The sequence below is a fragment of the Mobula birostris genome, chromosome 9 (genome assembly GCF_030028105.1).
Source record: "Mobula birostris isolate sMobBir1 chromosome 9, sMobBir1.hap1, whole genome shotgun sequence".
In the NCBI taxonomy this organism is placed as follows: Eukaryota; Metazoa; Chordata; class Chondrichthyes; order Myliobatiformes; family Myliobatidae; genus Mobula; species Mobula birostris.
In genome coordinates, this window is record NC_092378.1 from 85,142,546 (window position 1) to 85,160,649 (window position 18,104).

General features: G+C 42.5%; 1 protein-coding gene across 1 annotated transcript in view; it reads right to left on the reverse strand.

Moving 5' to 3' along the window:
- Positions 1-4,354: 4,354 nt before the first annotated feature.
- The window catches only part of LOC140203402 (sodium/myo-inositol cotransporter 2-like), a 134,123-nt gene continuing 120,373 nt past the window's right edge, over positions 4,355-18,104 (reverse strand). The window contains exon 14 of the mRNA XM_072269460.1: positions 4,355-4,557. Coding sequence (XP_072125561.1) covers positions 4,355-4,557 — 203 coding nt within the window. The remainder of the gene's footprint in view (positions 4,558-18,104) is intronic.

Consider the following 18,104-nt stretch of genomic DNA (forward strand, 5'->3'; position numbering starts at 1 on the left):
CACTACATAATGTACTAGTTGGTCACAGGAGTACATTCAGCCAGAGACTCATTCCTCCGAGATGCAGCACTGAGTGTCATAGGAAGTCATTCCTGCCTGTGGCCATCAAACTTTACAACTCCTCCCTTGGAGGGTCAGACACCCTGACTGGTCCTGGATTTATTTCATAATTTACTGGCATAATTTACATATTACTATTTAACTATTTATGGTTCTATTACTATTTATTATTTATGGTGCAACTGTAATGAAAACCAATTTCCCCCGGGATCAATAAAGTATGACTATGACTAAGAAGCATAACTCACATGTATCAGTATCGCAATAGAATAAAGGGAATTACAGAGGCATGAGAGAGGAGCTTGCCCAGGTGGATTGGAGGAAGATACTGGCAGCAATGATGGCAGGACAGAGAAGTTTCTAGGAATAGTTCACAAGGTGCAGAATAGATATCTCCCACAGAGGAAGAAGTTCTCAAATGGCAGTGCTAGGCAACCATGGCTGACAAGGGAAGTTAAGGACTGCATAAAAGCCAAGGAAAGGACATTTAAGGTAGCAAAACTGAATGGGAAGTTGGATGTTTTAAAATCCAACAAAGGACAACTAAAAAGCTATAAGAAGGGAAAAGATGAAATATGATGGCAAACTACCCAATAATACAGAGCAAGATACCAAAAGTTTATTCAGTTATATAAAGAGTAAAAGGGAGGTGAGAGTTGATATTGGACCATTGGAAAATGAGGTAGAAATGGGGGACAGAGAAATGGCAATGAACTTAATGAGTACTTTGCTTCAGTCTTTACTGTGGAAGATACTAGCCATATGCCAGAGGTCCGTGAGTGTCAGGGAGCAGGAGTGAGTGCCATTGCTATTACAAAGGAAAAAGTGCCAGGCAAACTGAAAGGTCTTAAGGTGGGTAAGTCACCTGGACCAGATGGACTACATCCTAGAGTCCTGAGAGAGGTTGCTGAAGAGATAATGGATGCATTGGTCATGATCTTTCAAGAATCACTTGATTCTGGCATGGTCCCAGAGGACTGAATGATTACAAATGTCACTCCATTCTTTAAGAAGGGAGGAAGACAAAAGAAAGGAAATTATAGGCCAGTTAGCCTAACCTTAGTGGTTGGGAAAGTGTTGGAATCTATTATTAAGTCAAAGTCAGCATGGTTTCTGTCAAGGGAAATCTTGCCTGACAAATCTATTGGAATTCTTCGAGGCAATAACAAGCAGGGTGGACAAGGGAGAGACAGTGGATGTTATTTAGATTTTCAGAAGGCATTTGATAAGGTGCCTCACATGAGGCTGCTTAACAAGATAAAATCCTATGGTGTTACAGGAAAGATACTGGCATGGATAGAGGAATGGCTGACAGACAGGAGGTAGCAAGTGAGAATAAAGGGGGACTTTTCTGGTTAGCTGCCAGTGACTAGTGGTTTTCTCAGGGGTCAGTATTGGGACTACTACTTTTCACATTGTTTGTCAATAATTTAGATAGTGGAACTGATAGGTGGAGGGGTAGATAGTGCTGAGGAAGCAATGCGATTACAGCACGACTTAGACAAATTGGAAGAACAGGCAAAAAAAGTGGCAGATGGAATACAGTGTTGGGAAATGTATGATAATGCATTTTGGTAAAAGGGACAATAGTGCAGACAATTATCTAAAGGTGGAGAAATTTCAAACATCAAAGGTGCAAAGGTATTCAGGAGTCCTCGTGCAAGACTTCCAGAAGGTTAACTTACAGGTTGAGTCTGTGGTAAAGAAGGCAAATGCAATTTATTTCAAGTGGATTAGAATATAAAAGCAAGGAGATAACACTGAGGCTTTATAAGACACTAGTCAGGTTGCACTTGAAGTATTGCCAACAGTTTTGAACTCCTTATCTCAGAAAGGATGTGTTGTCCTTGGAGAGAATCCAGAGAAAGTTCATGAGGATGATTCTGGGAATTAAGGGGTTAAGATATGAGTAATGTTTGACAGCTTCGGGCCTGTACTCACTGGAATTTAGAAGAACACATGGGGATTGCAATGGAACCTTCTGAATGTTGAAAGGTCTAGATAGACAGGGTGGATGTGCAGAGGATGTTACCTCTGGTGGGGGTATCCAGAATTGGAGGACACAGCCTCAAAATTGAGGGGCGACCTTTTAGAACAGAGGGAAGGAGGAATTCTTTTAGCCAGAGAATGGCAAGTGCCACAGACTGCAATGGAGGCCAGGTCCGTGGGTATATTTAAAGTGGAAGTTGATTGTTTCTTCATCGGTTGGGGCATCAAAGGATATACTGAGAGGGCAGGTGTATGTCTATCCTTGCTGACTGTCTGTAATCAGACTATGCTTCTCCAAATACTCATAAATCCTATCTCGAAGAATCTTCTCCACTTAAGATTCACTGATGCATAATTCCCAGGATTATCTTTTACCTTTCTTGAACAAAGGAATAATATTTGCCATCCTCTAAACTTCTGATACTACTCCTTGGATACAGTGAGGACACAGATGATGGCCAAAGGTGCAACAATCTCTTCTCTCACTTCCTATAGGAACCTGGGGTACGCCCCTTCCACCCTGGGGGACTTATCTGTCCTAATGTTTTTCAAAAGTTCCAGCACATCCACTTGCTGGAAAAAGTCTGAGACAGCAATAAGTATTGTGTGCATAAACACAAAATACTCTGCAGATGCTGGGGTCAAAGCAACACTCACACCACGCAGGAGGAACTCAGCAGGTCGAGCAGCATCCTTGGAAAAGATCAGTCGATGTTTCGGGCTGGAACCCTTCGTCAGGACTGTAGAGGGAAGGGGCAGAGCAGTCTACAGTCCTGACGAAGGGTTCCGGCCTGAAACATCGACTGATCTTTTCCACGGATGCTGCCTGACCTGCTGAGTCCCTCCAGCATGTTGTCAGTATTGTGTGCATAGAGCGGATGCTGGTTTCCATGATGTACATGTACTGAGCTTTGTCTACAACTTTTTGCAGTTTCTTGTGTCACATAGAACATAGGGTAGTACAGTACAGTACAGGCCCTTAGGCCCACATTGTTGTGCCGACCCTCAAATCCTGCCTCCCATATAACCCCCCACCTTAAATTCCTCCATATACCTGTCTAGTAGTCTCTTAAACTTCACTATTGTATCTGCCTCCACCACTGACTCAGGCAGTGCATTCCACGCACCAATCACTCTCTGAGTAAAAAGCCTACCTCTAATATCTCCCTTGAACTTCCCACCCCTTGCCTTAAAGCCATGTCCCCTTGTACTGAGCAGTGGTGTCCTGGGGAAGAGGCGCTGGCTATCCACTCTATCTATTCCTCTTAATATCTTGTATACCTCTATCATGTCTCCTCTCAGTGGTACATTCATACAAATTGGTAAGAGTCAACGGGTCACTGAAAATTTCTCTGCAGGGATATTGCTCCCTCTTTGATTCAAGTGCAATTTGTCCCTCTTGTACAGATTGCCTCTACCTCTGAAGAGATCTCAATGGTGCAAGAACCTGAATCCCTGTAAGTGTATGGAATGAGCTGCCAGAGGAAGTAACTGAGGCAGATTCATTAGCAACATTTAAAAGACACTGATTAGTATATGGACCGGAAAGATTTGGATATACAGGACTAGCTTAGATGGGAATCTCGATTGACATGAAGGGCTCATTTTCATGGTGAATATTCATGCTGAATTCCAATTCCATTTGACAATGTGCAAACTTTATGCACAGAGCTGGGATTCTCAGGACTATCCTCAATACTTTTTCATTTTGAATGGTTATGGGCTAGTCAGGGGGGATGTTGTAACTCTTCAAGAAAGCTTTGAGCGCATACTTCAGACCTTTTCTTTGTCCAGCTGGTAATCACTTACCTGATGGAGACTGGAATATACTGTCTACTTTGGGAGTCTGGTATCAGGAATGTGAATGCCATGCCCTGTGCCACAGAGCTGGTTATCTGTAACTGGGCCCTCAGATTTTGCTTTGGGAAAGGAAACTGTCAAGGGTTATCTTTGCCTTCAGACATACTTCTGAGATCTGGAATACTTACAAAAGAGATGCTTCAAGGCATTTGTCTCTACAGTCTGACAAATTCAGTGGAAGATTTACTTGCACTAGCTGTGACTGGGTAGATTTGTTTGTGGTAGATGTACAATACAGCCTAGCTTAGCTGGGAAGAAGATTCATGTCGATTAAAAGAAGAACAATTTTCACGCAAGCTGTTAGTTAAATCTTTATTCTGTAGCTAATAAAAAGCAAGATATGCACACAACTTCTGGAAGAAACAGTATTAAACTCAGCATGGGATCAGATGTGTTGAGAGTTCAAGGAAGTGTTACTTTTTAAACATAAGTTTGTTTAATTGTCTCAAGCAAAATAAGCATAAAGGAAGATGGTAGCTGCCAGACAAATGACTAAATTAACATTGACTAAGTAGCTCATTCGCTGATTCTCTTCTAGTGAGGCAATATAATTTTCTTCAACATCAGTAAAGGCAGTATCCACACGCTTCGTGCTCATCCCACAGAACCATTTCAAAAGGTGCATTGCCCTTGATTCAGTTTTCTCATCTAGTAGAAAGAAAATCATTAATTCATCACTTGTAAATTACTATTGTGATTCCCCTCACTTCAGGCCTTCTCCACATCCCTCAGTGAGGTACAGAAAGAAAGCCCAGCCCAGACACACTGACAGAAGCTGCTTGTACCTTTAGTACCACCTTCCGCACCACAGCCCTTGGATGGAACAAGGTGAGCCACCACCACCTTCTCCTCACTGTGCATTAGACATTAACTTATGACAACACAGAAGGAGGCCCACTGTGCCCATGTCAACTCTTCGGAGAATAATCTCATCAGTCTCTACTTGCCTGGGTCTTGTTTCCCTCACACACACACACACACACACACACCCATTCACTCCCCTTTGGTTCTTTCTGAAACTTATCTCAGAGCTAACTATTTAGAGGCAGCTTACAGTGGCCAAGTAACTTACCCGCAGGAAACTTCACATATATGTCCACTCAGTCCTTCAACCCTGCAAAACATTCAATATCACCATGGCTGATCTACCCCAGGTCTTCTGCATCAGTTCCCCATAATCCTCAATTCCTTGATCTTTCAATAATTTTTCTACTTCATCCTTAAAATTTTCTTCTGATCTTCCAATGCTCATCACTCCAAACCACGGGGGAGAGGATCCCAGAGATTCTTCCTGACAAAGAAAGTCCCGTACAATTCAACCATAAGACCATAAGGTGCAGAAGCAGAATTAGGCCATTTGGCCCATCGTCTGCTCAGGTTTGATTTATTAACTCTGTCAGCTCAATTGCCCTGCTTTATTCTCATAACCTTTGACACCCTTACTAATCAAGAACCTATCAAATTCTGCTTCAAATATACCCGATGACTTGACCTCTACAACCATCTATGACAATGAATTCCACAGATTCAACACCCTTTGGCTAAGGAACTTCCATCTCATCTCTGTTCTAAAAGAATGTCCTTTTATTCTGAGGCTATGCTCTCTGGTCCTAGACTCTCCCACCATAGGAAACATCCTTCTCCGCATCCACTTTATCCATATTCACAAAGTTTCAATGAGATTCCTCTTCATCCCTCTAAAGACCAGAGTCATCAAAATGCTCCTCTTCATTTCTAGGATCATTCTCGTATATATCTTCTAGACCCCCTTCAAGGGCACACATCCCAAAACACTCACAATATGTACATCAAATATAGTCTTATCAAGCCTCAGCATTACATCCTTGCTTTCACTGTGTATTTTGTCCCCTTGTATGAATATCAAACATTGCATGTGCCTCTCGTATTATCAACTGAACCTGCAAGTTAACCTTCAGGAAATCCTGCTCTAGGTCTTCCAAATCCCTTTGCAATTCGAACTTCTAAATTGTCTCCCTAATTAGAAAATAGTGTACACCTGTATTCCTTCTAAAACAATTGCATGATGATAGGCATCATCTCTATAGTCCATCTGCTACTTCTTTGCCCATTCTCCCAATCTAAGTCCTTCTGCAGACTCCCTGCTTCCTCAACACTAGCTGCCCCCTACCTATTTTTGTATCATCTAAAAATCTGGACAAGAGGTGGCTTTTAGAGTAGCTTATGGTCAAGCCCAATACGGGAAAGGCAATTCAGGATTTGATGTTATCCAATAACCAGATTAGATTAGGGATCTTAAGATAAAAGACAACTTGGAAGGCAGTAATCTTAATATAACAGAATTCACTCTTCAGTTTAAGAGGGAGATGCTAAAATCAGATCTATTGGTATTAAAGTTGAATAAAGCTAACTACAGAGTCGTGAGGGAGGAACTGGCCAAAGTTCATAGGAAGGGAATCCAATGGGAGTAATGGGAATAATTCAGAAGATGCAGGATCATTTCATCCTAAAGAAGAAGAAGCATTCTAAATGGATAATGAGACAACCATGGCTAACAAGAGAAGTCAAAGACAGCATAAAAGCAAAAGAGAGGGCAAACAACACTACAAAAACTTACAGGAAGCTAGAGGATTGAGAAGCTTTTAAAATCAACAGACAGCATCTAAAAAGCAATAAGGAGAGAAATATGAAATATGAAGGTAAGCTAGATGATGATATCAAAAGTTTTTTTTTCAGATATATGAAGAATAGACATCAGACGCCATAGGAAATGGTGCTGAAGAAATAGTAATGGTGAACAAAGAAATAGCAGATGAAGTAAGTATTTTATGATAGTCTTCACTGAGGAAGATGCCAGGAACATACTAAAAATTTGAGAGAGTTGGCGGGGGAGGGGCGTAGAATTGAGAGTAGTTATTGTTACTAAGGAGAAGGTTCTTTGGAAGCTGAAAGCTCTGAAGATGGATAAACCATCTGGACCAGATATACTGCACTACAGGATTCTGAAAAAGACAGCTGAAGAGATAATGGAGGAATTAGTAGTGATCTTTGAAGATCACTAAAGTCAGGAATGGTTCCAGAGGACTGGAAAATCATTAATGTTATTCCACGCTTTATGAAGGTAGGGAGGCAAAAGGCAGGAAGTTATAGGCTTGTTAGCCTGACATCAGAGATTGATAAGATTTCAAAGTCCATTATTAAGGGTGAGGTTTCAGTGTAGTTTGAAGCACATGATAAAATGGCCAAAGTCAGCATGGTTTCCTTAAGAGGGTATCTTGCCTGACAACTCTGTTGGAATTGTTTGGGGAAATAACATGACAGAGGAGAATCAGTGGAAGGCCAAGAACAGATTCCTGGAGCACAATCTCCTTTCAGCCTGAAAAATAGCAATTTGTTCAGACACCTCCATCCTTGTGATAATAAACCTTCACTTCATGCTAACACATTTCCCCAATACAGAGTTTGAAAATTATCAGATGGCTCTTAAAATTTTAATTAAAACTTTAATCAAGGTAAATTTAGAATGTAGATTTGAATTAAAATTTACCATGCCTCACTGAGTTATAACCTCCCTTTATGTTTAAGGAGTCAGAACAATCTATAAGAGACAGAGCAGTCCTGACGAAGGATCTCAACCCCAAGCATCAACTGTGCTCTTTTCCATAGGTGCTTCCTGGCCTGCTGAGTTGCTCCAGCATTTTGTATGTGCTGCTTGGATTTCCAGCATCTGCAGATTTTCTCTTGTTGAGAGAGCAATCTATTTGATTGACAGGATGATATACCAGAGTTTCTTGTTCTGGCCTAACCCAACCCTTTAGTTTTCTGACCTCTGTACACATTCACCTTTCCTTATTGTGACCAACTATCACTATCATCTCAGAGGACAGACTAACATCTGAAATTCTCATTCCCTCTAGTTTCAACTTCATGTCAAATTTCCATCATAAATCACCAGGTTAGGAATCCTTTCCATAGGTGCCTCTGTGAGTATTGTAATGCACTATTCAAAGCTTTTCCATCATTCCCCAACCAAACATCAGTTAACCATATAACCAGATAACCATATAACAATTACAGCATGGAAACAGGCCATCTCGGCCCTTCTAGTCTGTGCTGAACTCTTACTCTCACCTAGTCCCACCGACCTGCACTCAGCCCATAACCCTCCACTCCTTTCCTGTCCATATATCCATCCAACTTAACTTTAAACGACAACATCGAACCCGCCTCAACCACTTCTGCTGGAAGCTCGTTCCACACAGCTACCACTCTCTGAGTAAAGAAGTTCCCTCTCATGTTACCCCTAAACTTTTGCCATTTAACTCTCAACTCATGTCCTCTTGTTTGAATCTCCCCCATTCTCAATGGAAAATGCCTATCCACGTCAACTCTATCAACCCCCCTCATAATTTTAAACACCTCTATCAAGTCCCTCCTCAACCTTCTACACTCCAAAGAATAAAGACCTAACTTGTTCAACCTTTCTCTGTAACTTAGGAGATGAAACCCAGGCAACATTTTAGTAAACCTCCTCTGTACTCTCTCAATTTTATTGATATCTTTCCTATAATTCGGTGACCAGAACTGTACACAATACTCCAAATTTGGCCTTACCAATGCCTTATACAATTTCAACATTATATTCCAACTCCTATACTCAATGCTCTGATTAATAAAGGTCAGCATACCAAAAGCTTTCTTCACCACCCTATCCACAAGAGATTCTACCTTCAGGGAACTATGCACCATTATTCCTAGATCCCTCTGTTCTACTGCATTCTTCAATGCCCTACCATTTACCAAGTATGTTTTATTTTGATTAGTCCTACCAAAATGTAGCACCTCACATTTTTCAGCATTAAACTCCATCTGCCTTCTTTCAGCCCACTCTTCTAACTGGCCTAAATCTCTCTGCAAGCTTTGAAAACCTACCTCATTATCCACAACTCCACCTATCTTACTGCATACTTACTAATCCAATTTACCACCCCATCATCCAGATCATTAATATATATGACAAACAACATTGGACCCAGTAGAGATCCCTGAGGCACACCGCTACACACCGTCCTCCAATCTGACAAACAGTTATCCACCACTACTCTCTGGCGTCTCCCATCTAGCCACTGCTGAATCCATTTTACTACTTCGATATTAATGCCTATCGATTGAACCTTCCTAACTAACCTTCTGTGTGGAACCTTGTCAAAGGCCTTACTGAAATCCACATAGACAACATCCACCGCTTTACCCTCGTCAACTTTTTTAGTAACCTCATCAAAAAATTCAATATTTGTCAAACATGACCTTCCACGCACAAATCCATGTTGACTGTTCCTAATCAGACCCTGCCTATCCATATAATTATATATACCATCTCTAAGAATACTTTCCATCAATTTACCCACCAGTGGCGTCAAACTCACAGGCCAGTAATTGCCAGGTTTACTCTTAGAACCCTTTTTAAACAATGGAACCACATGAGCAATACACCAATCCTCTGGCACCATCCCCGTTTCTGATGACATTTGAAATATTTCTGTCAGAGCCCCTGCTATTTCCACACTAACTTTCCTCAAGGTCCTAGGGAATATCTTGTCTGGACCCAGAGACTTATTCACTTTTATATTCCTTAAAAGCACCAGTACTTCCTCTTCTTGAATTGTCATACTTTCCATAACCACCCTTCTTGTTTCCTTTACCTTACACAATTCAATATCCTTCTCCTTAGTGAATACCGAAGAAAAGAAATTGTTCAAAATCTCCCCCATCTCTTTTGGCTCTGCACGTAGTCGTCCACTCTGATTCTCTAAGGGACTAGTTTTATTCCTCACTATGCTTTTGATATTACCATAACTATAGAAACCCTTTGGATTTATTTTCACCTTACTTGCCAAAGCAGCCTCGTATCTTCTTTTAGCTTTTCTAATTTCTTTCTTAAGATTCTTTCTACATTCTTTATATTCCTTGAGCACCTCATTAACTCCAGGCTGCCTATATTTATTGAAGATCCCTCTGTTTTTCCGAACCAGGTTTCCAATATCCCTTGAAAACCATGGCTCCCTCAAACTTTTAACCTTTCCTTTCAACCTAACAGGAACATAAGGGTCCTGTACCCTTAAAATTTCACCTTTAAATGACCTCCATTTCTCTATTACATCCTTCCCATAAAACAAATTGTCCCAATCCACTCCTTCTAAATCCTTTCGCATCTCCTCAAAGTTAGCCTTTCTCCAATCAAAAATCTCAACCCTAGGTCCAGTCCTATCCTTCTCCATAATTATATTGAAACTAATGGTATTGTGATCACTGGACCCAAAGTGCTCCCCAACACATACCTCTGTCACCTGCTCTATCTCATTATCTAACAGGAGATCCAACACTGCCCCTTCTCTAGTTTGTACCTCTATGTATTGCTGCAAAAAACTATCTTGCACACATTTGACAAACTCCAAACCATCCAGCCCTTTTACAGAATGGGCTTCCCAGTCTATGTGTGGAAAATTAAAATCTCCCATAATCACAACCTTGTGCTTACTACAAATATCTGCTATCTCCTTACAAATTTGCTCCTCCAGTTCTCGGTCCCCATTAAGTGGTCTATAATACACCCCTATAAGTGTCACTACACCTTTCCTATTCCTCAGTTCCACCCAAATAGCCTCCCTATATGAGTCCACTAATCTATCCTGACAGAGCACCGCTGTTATATTTTCTCTGACAAGCAATGCAACACCTCCCCCTCTTACCCCTCCTATTCTATCACACCTGAAGCAATGAAATCCTGGAATATTTAGTTGCCAATCACACCCCTCCTGCAACCACGTTTCATTAATAGCTACAACATCATATTTCCAGGTATCAATCTATGCTCTAAACTCATCCACCTTTCTTACAATGCTCCTAGCATTAAAATAGATGCATTTAAGAAACTCCCCACCTCCTACTCTCTGTTTATCCTTAATGGAGCAAACAACTTTGTTATCTTTTTCTTCCTTGTCCCCTACATCTTTGGTCTGAGTGCTCCTGATCTCTGTCCCCTGCCTATCCTCCCTCACACACCGCCTACCTGCCTTCTCCATTTGTGAACCAACCTCCCCTCTCCTAGTCTCCTTAATTTGATTCCCTCCCCTCAACCATTCTAGTTTAAAGTCACCTCAGTAGCCCTCGCAAATCTCCCCGCCAGGATATTGGTCCCCCTAGGATTCAAGTGTAACCCGTCCTTTTTGTATAGGTCACGCCTTCGCCAATAGAGGTTCCAATGACCCAAAAACTTGAATCCCTGCCCCCTGCTCCAATCCCTCAGCCACGCATTTATCCTCCACCTCATTGCATTCCTACTCTCACTGTCGTGTGGCACAGGCAGTAATCCCAAGATTACTACCTTTCCAGTCCTTTTTCTCAACTCCTTTCCTGACTCCCTATATTCCTCTTTCAGGACCTCTCCCCTTTTCCTACCTATGTCATTGGTACCTATATGTACCACGACCTCTGGTTCCTCTCCCTCCCACTTCAGGATATCTTGGACGCGATCAGAAACATCCCAGACCCTGGCACCAGGGAGGCAAACTACCATCCGGGTCTCCGGACTGCGTCCACAGAATCACCTAAAAGACCCCCTTACTATCGAGTCCCCTATTACTACTGCCCTCCTCTTCCTTTCCCTACCCTTCTGAGTTACAGGGCCGGACTCTGTGCCGAAGGCATGGCCACTGTTTCTTCCCCCAGGTAAGCTGTCCCCTGCAACAGTACTCAAACAAGAGTACTTATTGTCAAGGGGCACAGCCATAGGGGTATTCTCTATTACCTGATTCTTCCTATTCCCCCTCCTAACCGTGACCCACTTGTCTGCCTCCCGTGGCCCTGGTGTGACCACCTGCCTGTAACTCCTCTCTATCAACTCCTCACTCTCCCTGACCATACGAAGGTCATCGAGCTGTGGCTCCAGTTCCCTAACGCGGTCTCTTAGGAGCTGCATCTTTACCCACCTGGTGCAGATGTGGACGTCTGGGAGGCTGGGAGACTCCACGACCTCCCACATCCGGCACCGAGAACAACAAGCTGCCCTCACACTCCTACTTCCCCCTCCTCAAATAACAACAAAAAATGAATACCAAACCTTCTTCGCCTCGCCCGTTTCCGCCTAAGCCCGTTGAGCCAAAGCCCTTAAGCCTTCACTCTGCTCCCAGCTCACTCTACAGCCTGCAAACTACACTGCCCGCTGTATAAGGCTGTGTTCCTTTTAAATCTTCCGCGCTTCACTCCCTGACGTCACATTCCTGCGCAGTCCCGCCTCTCTGAACGCCGATGAATTAAAACCGAAAAATTCAAAAAAGGTTCCCTCCGCACTCCCGCTCTGATTCTCAGACTTCCTTCTCCGAATTAAACCCGAATCAGGATTTGTGTCCTTTTAAATCATTTTAAATAAATTTGTGTCCTTTTAAACAAGTTACTGTCATTCTTTCTGGAAACACTTTAACTAATTAATCTATTCCTCTTCCCTATTATGCAAGTGGCATTTTATTGTTCGAGTTGTTTATTGGCATTTTATTGGCCAAGTTGAAACAGGATACTTAGATTTTCAAAAGTCTTTGTTTGCCAAGGTGCCCTTGAAAGGCTAAAGTAAAGGAAAAATTTAAATTTGGATAAAATATTAAATAAAAAATGTTATTAGCTCTCAGCAGGTCAGGCAGCATATATTGAGAGAGAATCAGTTAACGTTTCAGGTCTGGAACCCTTCATCAGAACTAGAAAAGAGAGAAGAAGGGGGAGGAGTGGGTATAACAAAATTAAAATCTCTGATATGTTGAGACCAAGTGACTTAATGTGAACAGTTACAAGAACGTAGGGCTTCTTTTTCTGTGTTCTGATTTCCATAAAGACCCTTGTAGCTTGGGCTCATGTGAATATTCATTATAAACCTTTAATCTGGAGGAAGTGAATGGAGTCTGTTCATGTGAGAAAGAGATCAGCCAGGTGAATAGGTGCATTGGTGGAGAGGAGCTGGCTACACTCTGAGTGTGAACTCTCAGACACTCATGTAGGAAGAGGTGTAGAGATTGTACATCCATAGGGAAGAAGAACTGGTTGGGACAAGAGAAATAGAATCTGTCAAAGTAGTGGAAGGTACCTGATCTAAGTAGGAAAGGACTGGACTAGGGAAGAAAGAAGAAGTCAAGGTAGCAGGAAATAGGTTTGGTGAGGAGTGAACAGTATGAAACAACAGATCAGACGGGGCACTCCTGCTTGTAGATCTTGGGCAGGGTGTAGAAGTGGAACTACAAAGCTGGTAGCTGAGAAGGGAAGATCTTTGACAAAATGAGGGCTAAGACTGTGTGGGAGACAATGGCCTGGTATTTGATAGTGGGGAGCATGGTCCAGAGGAAGCGATAAGGGATGCCTGAAAGCTGATGTTTCATTCAAAAGATTAATGTTCAAAGTAAATTTATTATCGAAGTATATATATGTCACCATATACTACCCTGAGATTCATTTTCTTGCGGACATTCACAGAGCAAAGAAATACAATAGAGTTAATTAAAAGCTACACTCAAAGATTGACAAATTACTAATGTGCAAAAGAAGACAAACTGCAAATACAAAAACAGAAACAAATAATAAATAAACAGGAATGTAAATAAATAAATATTGAGAACATGAGTTGTAGAATCCTTGAAGTTGGGTCCACAGGTTGTGCAATCAGTTTGGTTCAGGAGCCTGATGTTTGAGGGGTAAATAACTTTTCCTGGACCTGTGGTGTGAGACCTAATTCATAAGCCCTGCAGAGCCACTGCGACAAGCTGTAGAGTGTTAGGCATCTAGATTTCTCCAGTACCTGTAGTTACTAATTGTCTTAATGAGAGTTGTGCTTCCTGTTTAATATTGTCAAGTTAATTGTGACTAGCACAGGAACTCCACATTCTATGATTATTTAATGCAGACCCCATTTTAGTACTGATTGCGAGGTTCTAGTATTTAGAATGACTTGTCTCATGGTTTCACTCGGTCACGCCACCTGGTATTTCAATGTGTAATCTCATTTCCATCTCTATATGGGAGTCTGCCATTCTTCTGCACCTGGGTTCAATCGTTGCAAAGCTCACTGTGACAGAAGGACCCCACCATCAATGGATCCAGCGCAGGTAGAACAGCAGCTTGGGCATCGGTTGGCTGGAGGTGAGGAAGCTTCCTTTACTCAGTTCATGTCCCGACTCTACGTTCCAAGTGTCCTGAGTCTACATTCCGGGTTTTCCCCATTTACATTCCAAGCTTCTCCAGTCTACATCAAAGATTTTTCCCAGGTTCTCTGAGTTGACAAGATTTGTTCGGTCTCCTATGGCATTCAATGTTTCTGAGCTATATGCATTCTTTTTGAGCTTTATGCATTGTTCCTGAGCTATATGCACAATGCTCCTGAGTTATACATTCAATGCTCCAGAGTTATACAGGTTTTGCCCGCCATCCGAAGGTAGAGCGTTCCTATGAAACGGTTTGTAAGCCGGAATGTCGTAAAGTGAAGAAGCAATTACCATTCATTTATATGGGAAAAATCTGTGAGCATTCACAGACCCAAAAAATAATCTACCAAATCATGCCAAATAACACATAAAACCTAAAATACCAGTAACATATAGTAAAAGCAGGAATGATATGATAAATACACAGCCTATATAAAGTAGAAATACTTCTCTATAATCATTGCCACACTGTTCTCCAAGCGAAAATCTCACGCAAGTGCTCTCGGCAGAAACATTCTCTCCAGTAACCTTTAAGCTATGAAGCTGCCAAATCATACCAAATAACACATAAAAATACACAGCCTATATAAAGTAGAAATAATGTATGTACGGTGTAGTATCACTTACCGGAATCGGGACGACAGCGCCAAGCACACTGATGATGTTGTGTTAGGCTGAATCGTCAGAGGTTGGGGTGGTGTAGTGGTCCCCAACATCCAGGCAGCGAACCGATACTGATCCACGAAGCATGCAGCGGTACAGCGGTAGCCGGGACACACCCAGCACATCTTTAAGAATAAAGCTGAAATAAATAAGCTAATTAATTAGGTGCCGCCCGGCACGTAAATGTCAGCCCAGATCAGAGGCAATGCCAATTGCGTTGCCTCTGATCTGGGCTGGCATTTACGTGCTGGGCGGCACCTAATTAATTAGCTTATTTATTTCAGCTTTATTCTTAAAGATGTGCTGGGTGCATCCCGGCTACCGCTGCGTTCTCCGCGGCAATGTATCGGTCCGTGGCCTGGAGGTTGGGGCGGTGGGACGCTGGGGTGCCATCTCATCGTCGTCTGTTTCCATCAGGGCAGGCAGGTCATCTTCTTCTATGTCTGCCTGCCTCGATGTCGAAGGTCGAGGTTCGTCGTCTGCTGTGGCTGATGTGGAAGGCTTGCTTGAGTGCTTAGCCTCGCGCATTTTTCTATCATACAGTTCTTTGTAAGCACTCAAACCATCTTGCAAATATGCCCTAAACCAACGTACCCTTTCAAAATTAAAGTCGTACTATTCTGCAATCATTGCAGCGAAAATCTCATGCAGTTGCTTCATGTTCAGTTCCTGGACGACTTCACTTTCAGTCTGTTCACTACTGCATTTGGTTTCAATTGTTATCCTTTCCTCTTCCAATTGCATCAGCTCTTCATCTATCAGTTCTTGGTCATGGGATGCCAAAACCTCTTCAACATCATCTTCGTCAACTTCCACAAGCCAAACTCAATTTGTCCTTATTTCGTTCACCATGATTGAAATGCTTAATTATGTCTAGTTTTACGCTAAGTGTAACACCCTTATGAGCCCTTTTAGGCGTTTCCGATACCTTAGAACTCATCTTGCTAATGGCTGCTCACAGGCATGTGCTTAAGCAATGCCAGCTAGAATGCAGTTCCAGGGGAGGAGCTTGGCTGCTCGTGGTGCGCGCTGCCTTTTATCGCGAGCTGCTTTTTTCGCACACTGCCTTTTATCGTTACAGTGAAAACACCTTCTGTTAGCGAAAACAGGTAACTAATGCAGGTCTTTTGTAACAGCGAGATTTCGTAAAGCGAACGTTTGAAAAGCGGGGGACACCTGTACATGTGATACTTTCAAGTTATATGTGCAATGTTCCCAAGTTATATGTTCTGCTTTGAATTTTCCAGTCCTGTCACGAGAGCATCAGGTGTCTTGGGTTTACCAGCCCTGTCCTGAATTTCCCAGAGTCCCCTAGGGCCTGAGGTGCTGGCCTTAGTGAGAGAGGGACTCTCATGAGCCCTGCAGGCCTCTGCAGCATGCCGTAGAGTGTTGGGCTTCTTGGTTTCTCGAGTACCTGTATTTACTAACTGTCGTCTTAACATGTTGGTACCACTGACATAGATAGGAAAAGGGAGGAGGTCCTGAAGAGAGACTTCCAGGAGTTAGGAAGGAAGCTGAGAAGCAGGACCTCCAGGGTAGTAATCTCAGGATTGCTACCTGTGCCACGTGCTAGCGAGGGCAAGAATAGTAGGATCAGGCAGATGAATGCGTGGCTGAGAGACTGGTGCAGGGGGCAGGGCTTCAGATTCTTGGATCATTGGGATCTCTTCTGGGGGAAGTTCAAAAAGGATGGGTTGCACCTGAACCTGAAGGGGACCAATATCCTGGCGGGAAGGTTTAATTGAGGTGTTAGGGAGGGTTTAAACTAATTTGGCAGGGGGATGGGAACCGGAATGATAGAGCGGAGGAAGGGGAAAACGGAAATAAATCTGAGATAGTGAGTAGTAAAGATGTCAGGAAGGCAAGGCAAGTGATGGGGCAAATTTGCAGCCATTGGGATGAGTTGCAGTGCAATCAAAGCAAAAAATACCAAACACTGCTCTTATGGTTTTATACTTAAATACACGCAGCATAAGGAATAAGGTGGATGGTTTTGTCGTACAGCTACAGATTGGTAGGTATGATATTGTGGCCATCACTGAGATGTGACTAAAGGATGCATGTCTATGGGAGCTTAACGTCCAAAGATACATGGTGTATCGGAAGGATAGACAGGTAGGCAGAGGGGACGGTGTGGCTTTATTGGTAAGAAATGATATTGAATCATTAGAAAGAGGTGACATAGGATTGGAAGGTGTAGAATTTTTATGGGTTGAGCTCAGAAATCGCAGGAGTAAAAGGACCCTGATGGCAGTTATATACAGGCCTCCCTAACAGCTGCAGTGATATGGACTACAAATTACAACAGGAAATAGAAAAGACTTGTCAGAAGGGCAGTGTTATGATAATAGTGGGGGATTTTAACATGCAAGTGGATTGGGAAAATCAGGTCGGCACTGGATCTCAAGAGAGAGAATTTGTAGAATGTCTGCGAGATGGCTTTTTAGAATAGCTTGTTGTTGAGCCCACTAGGGGATCGGCTGTACTAGATTGGGTATTGTGTAATGAACCGGAGGTGATTAGAGAGATTGAGGTGAAGGAACCCTTAGGAGACAGTGATCATAACATGATTGAGTTCACTGTGAAATTTGAGAAAGAGAAGCCAAAATCCGATGTGTCGGTTTTTCAGTGGAGTAAGGGAAATTACAGTGGCATGAGAGAGGAACTGGCCAAAGTTGACTGGAAAGGGACACTAGCGGGAAGGATGGCAGAGCAGCAGTGGCTGGAGCTTATGTGAGAAGTGAGGAAGGTGCAAGACAGGTATATTCCAAAAAAGAAGAAATTTCCAAATGGAAAAAAGATGCAACCATGGTTGACAAGAGAAGTCAAAGCCAAGGTTAAAGCAAAGGAGAGGGCATACAAGGAAGCAAAAATTAGTGGAAAGTCAGAGGATTGGGATGTTTTTAAAAGCTTACAAAAGGAAACTAAAAAGATCATTAAGAGAGAAAAGACAAACTATGAAAAGAAGCTAGCAAATAATATCAAAGAGGATACTAAAAGCTTTTTCAAGTATATAAAGAGTAAAAGACAGGTGAGAGTAGATATAGGAGGAATAGAAAATGATGCTGGAGAAATTGTAGTGGGAGATAAGGAGATGGTGGAGGAACTGAACGAATATTTTGCATCAGTCTTCACTGAGGAAGACGTCAGCAGTACACTGGACACTCAAGGGTGTCAGGGAAGAGAAGTGTGCGCAGTCATAGTTATGACAGAGGAAGTACTCAGGAAGCTGAGTAGTCTAAAGGTAGATAAATCTCCTGGACTAGATGGAATGCACCCGTGTGTTCTGAAGGAAGTAGCTGTGGAGGTTACGGG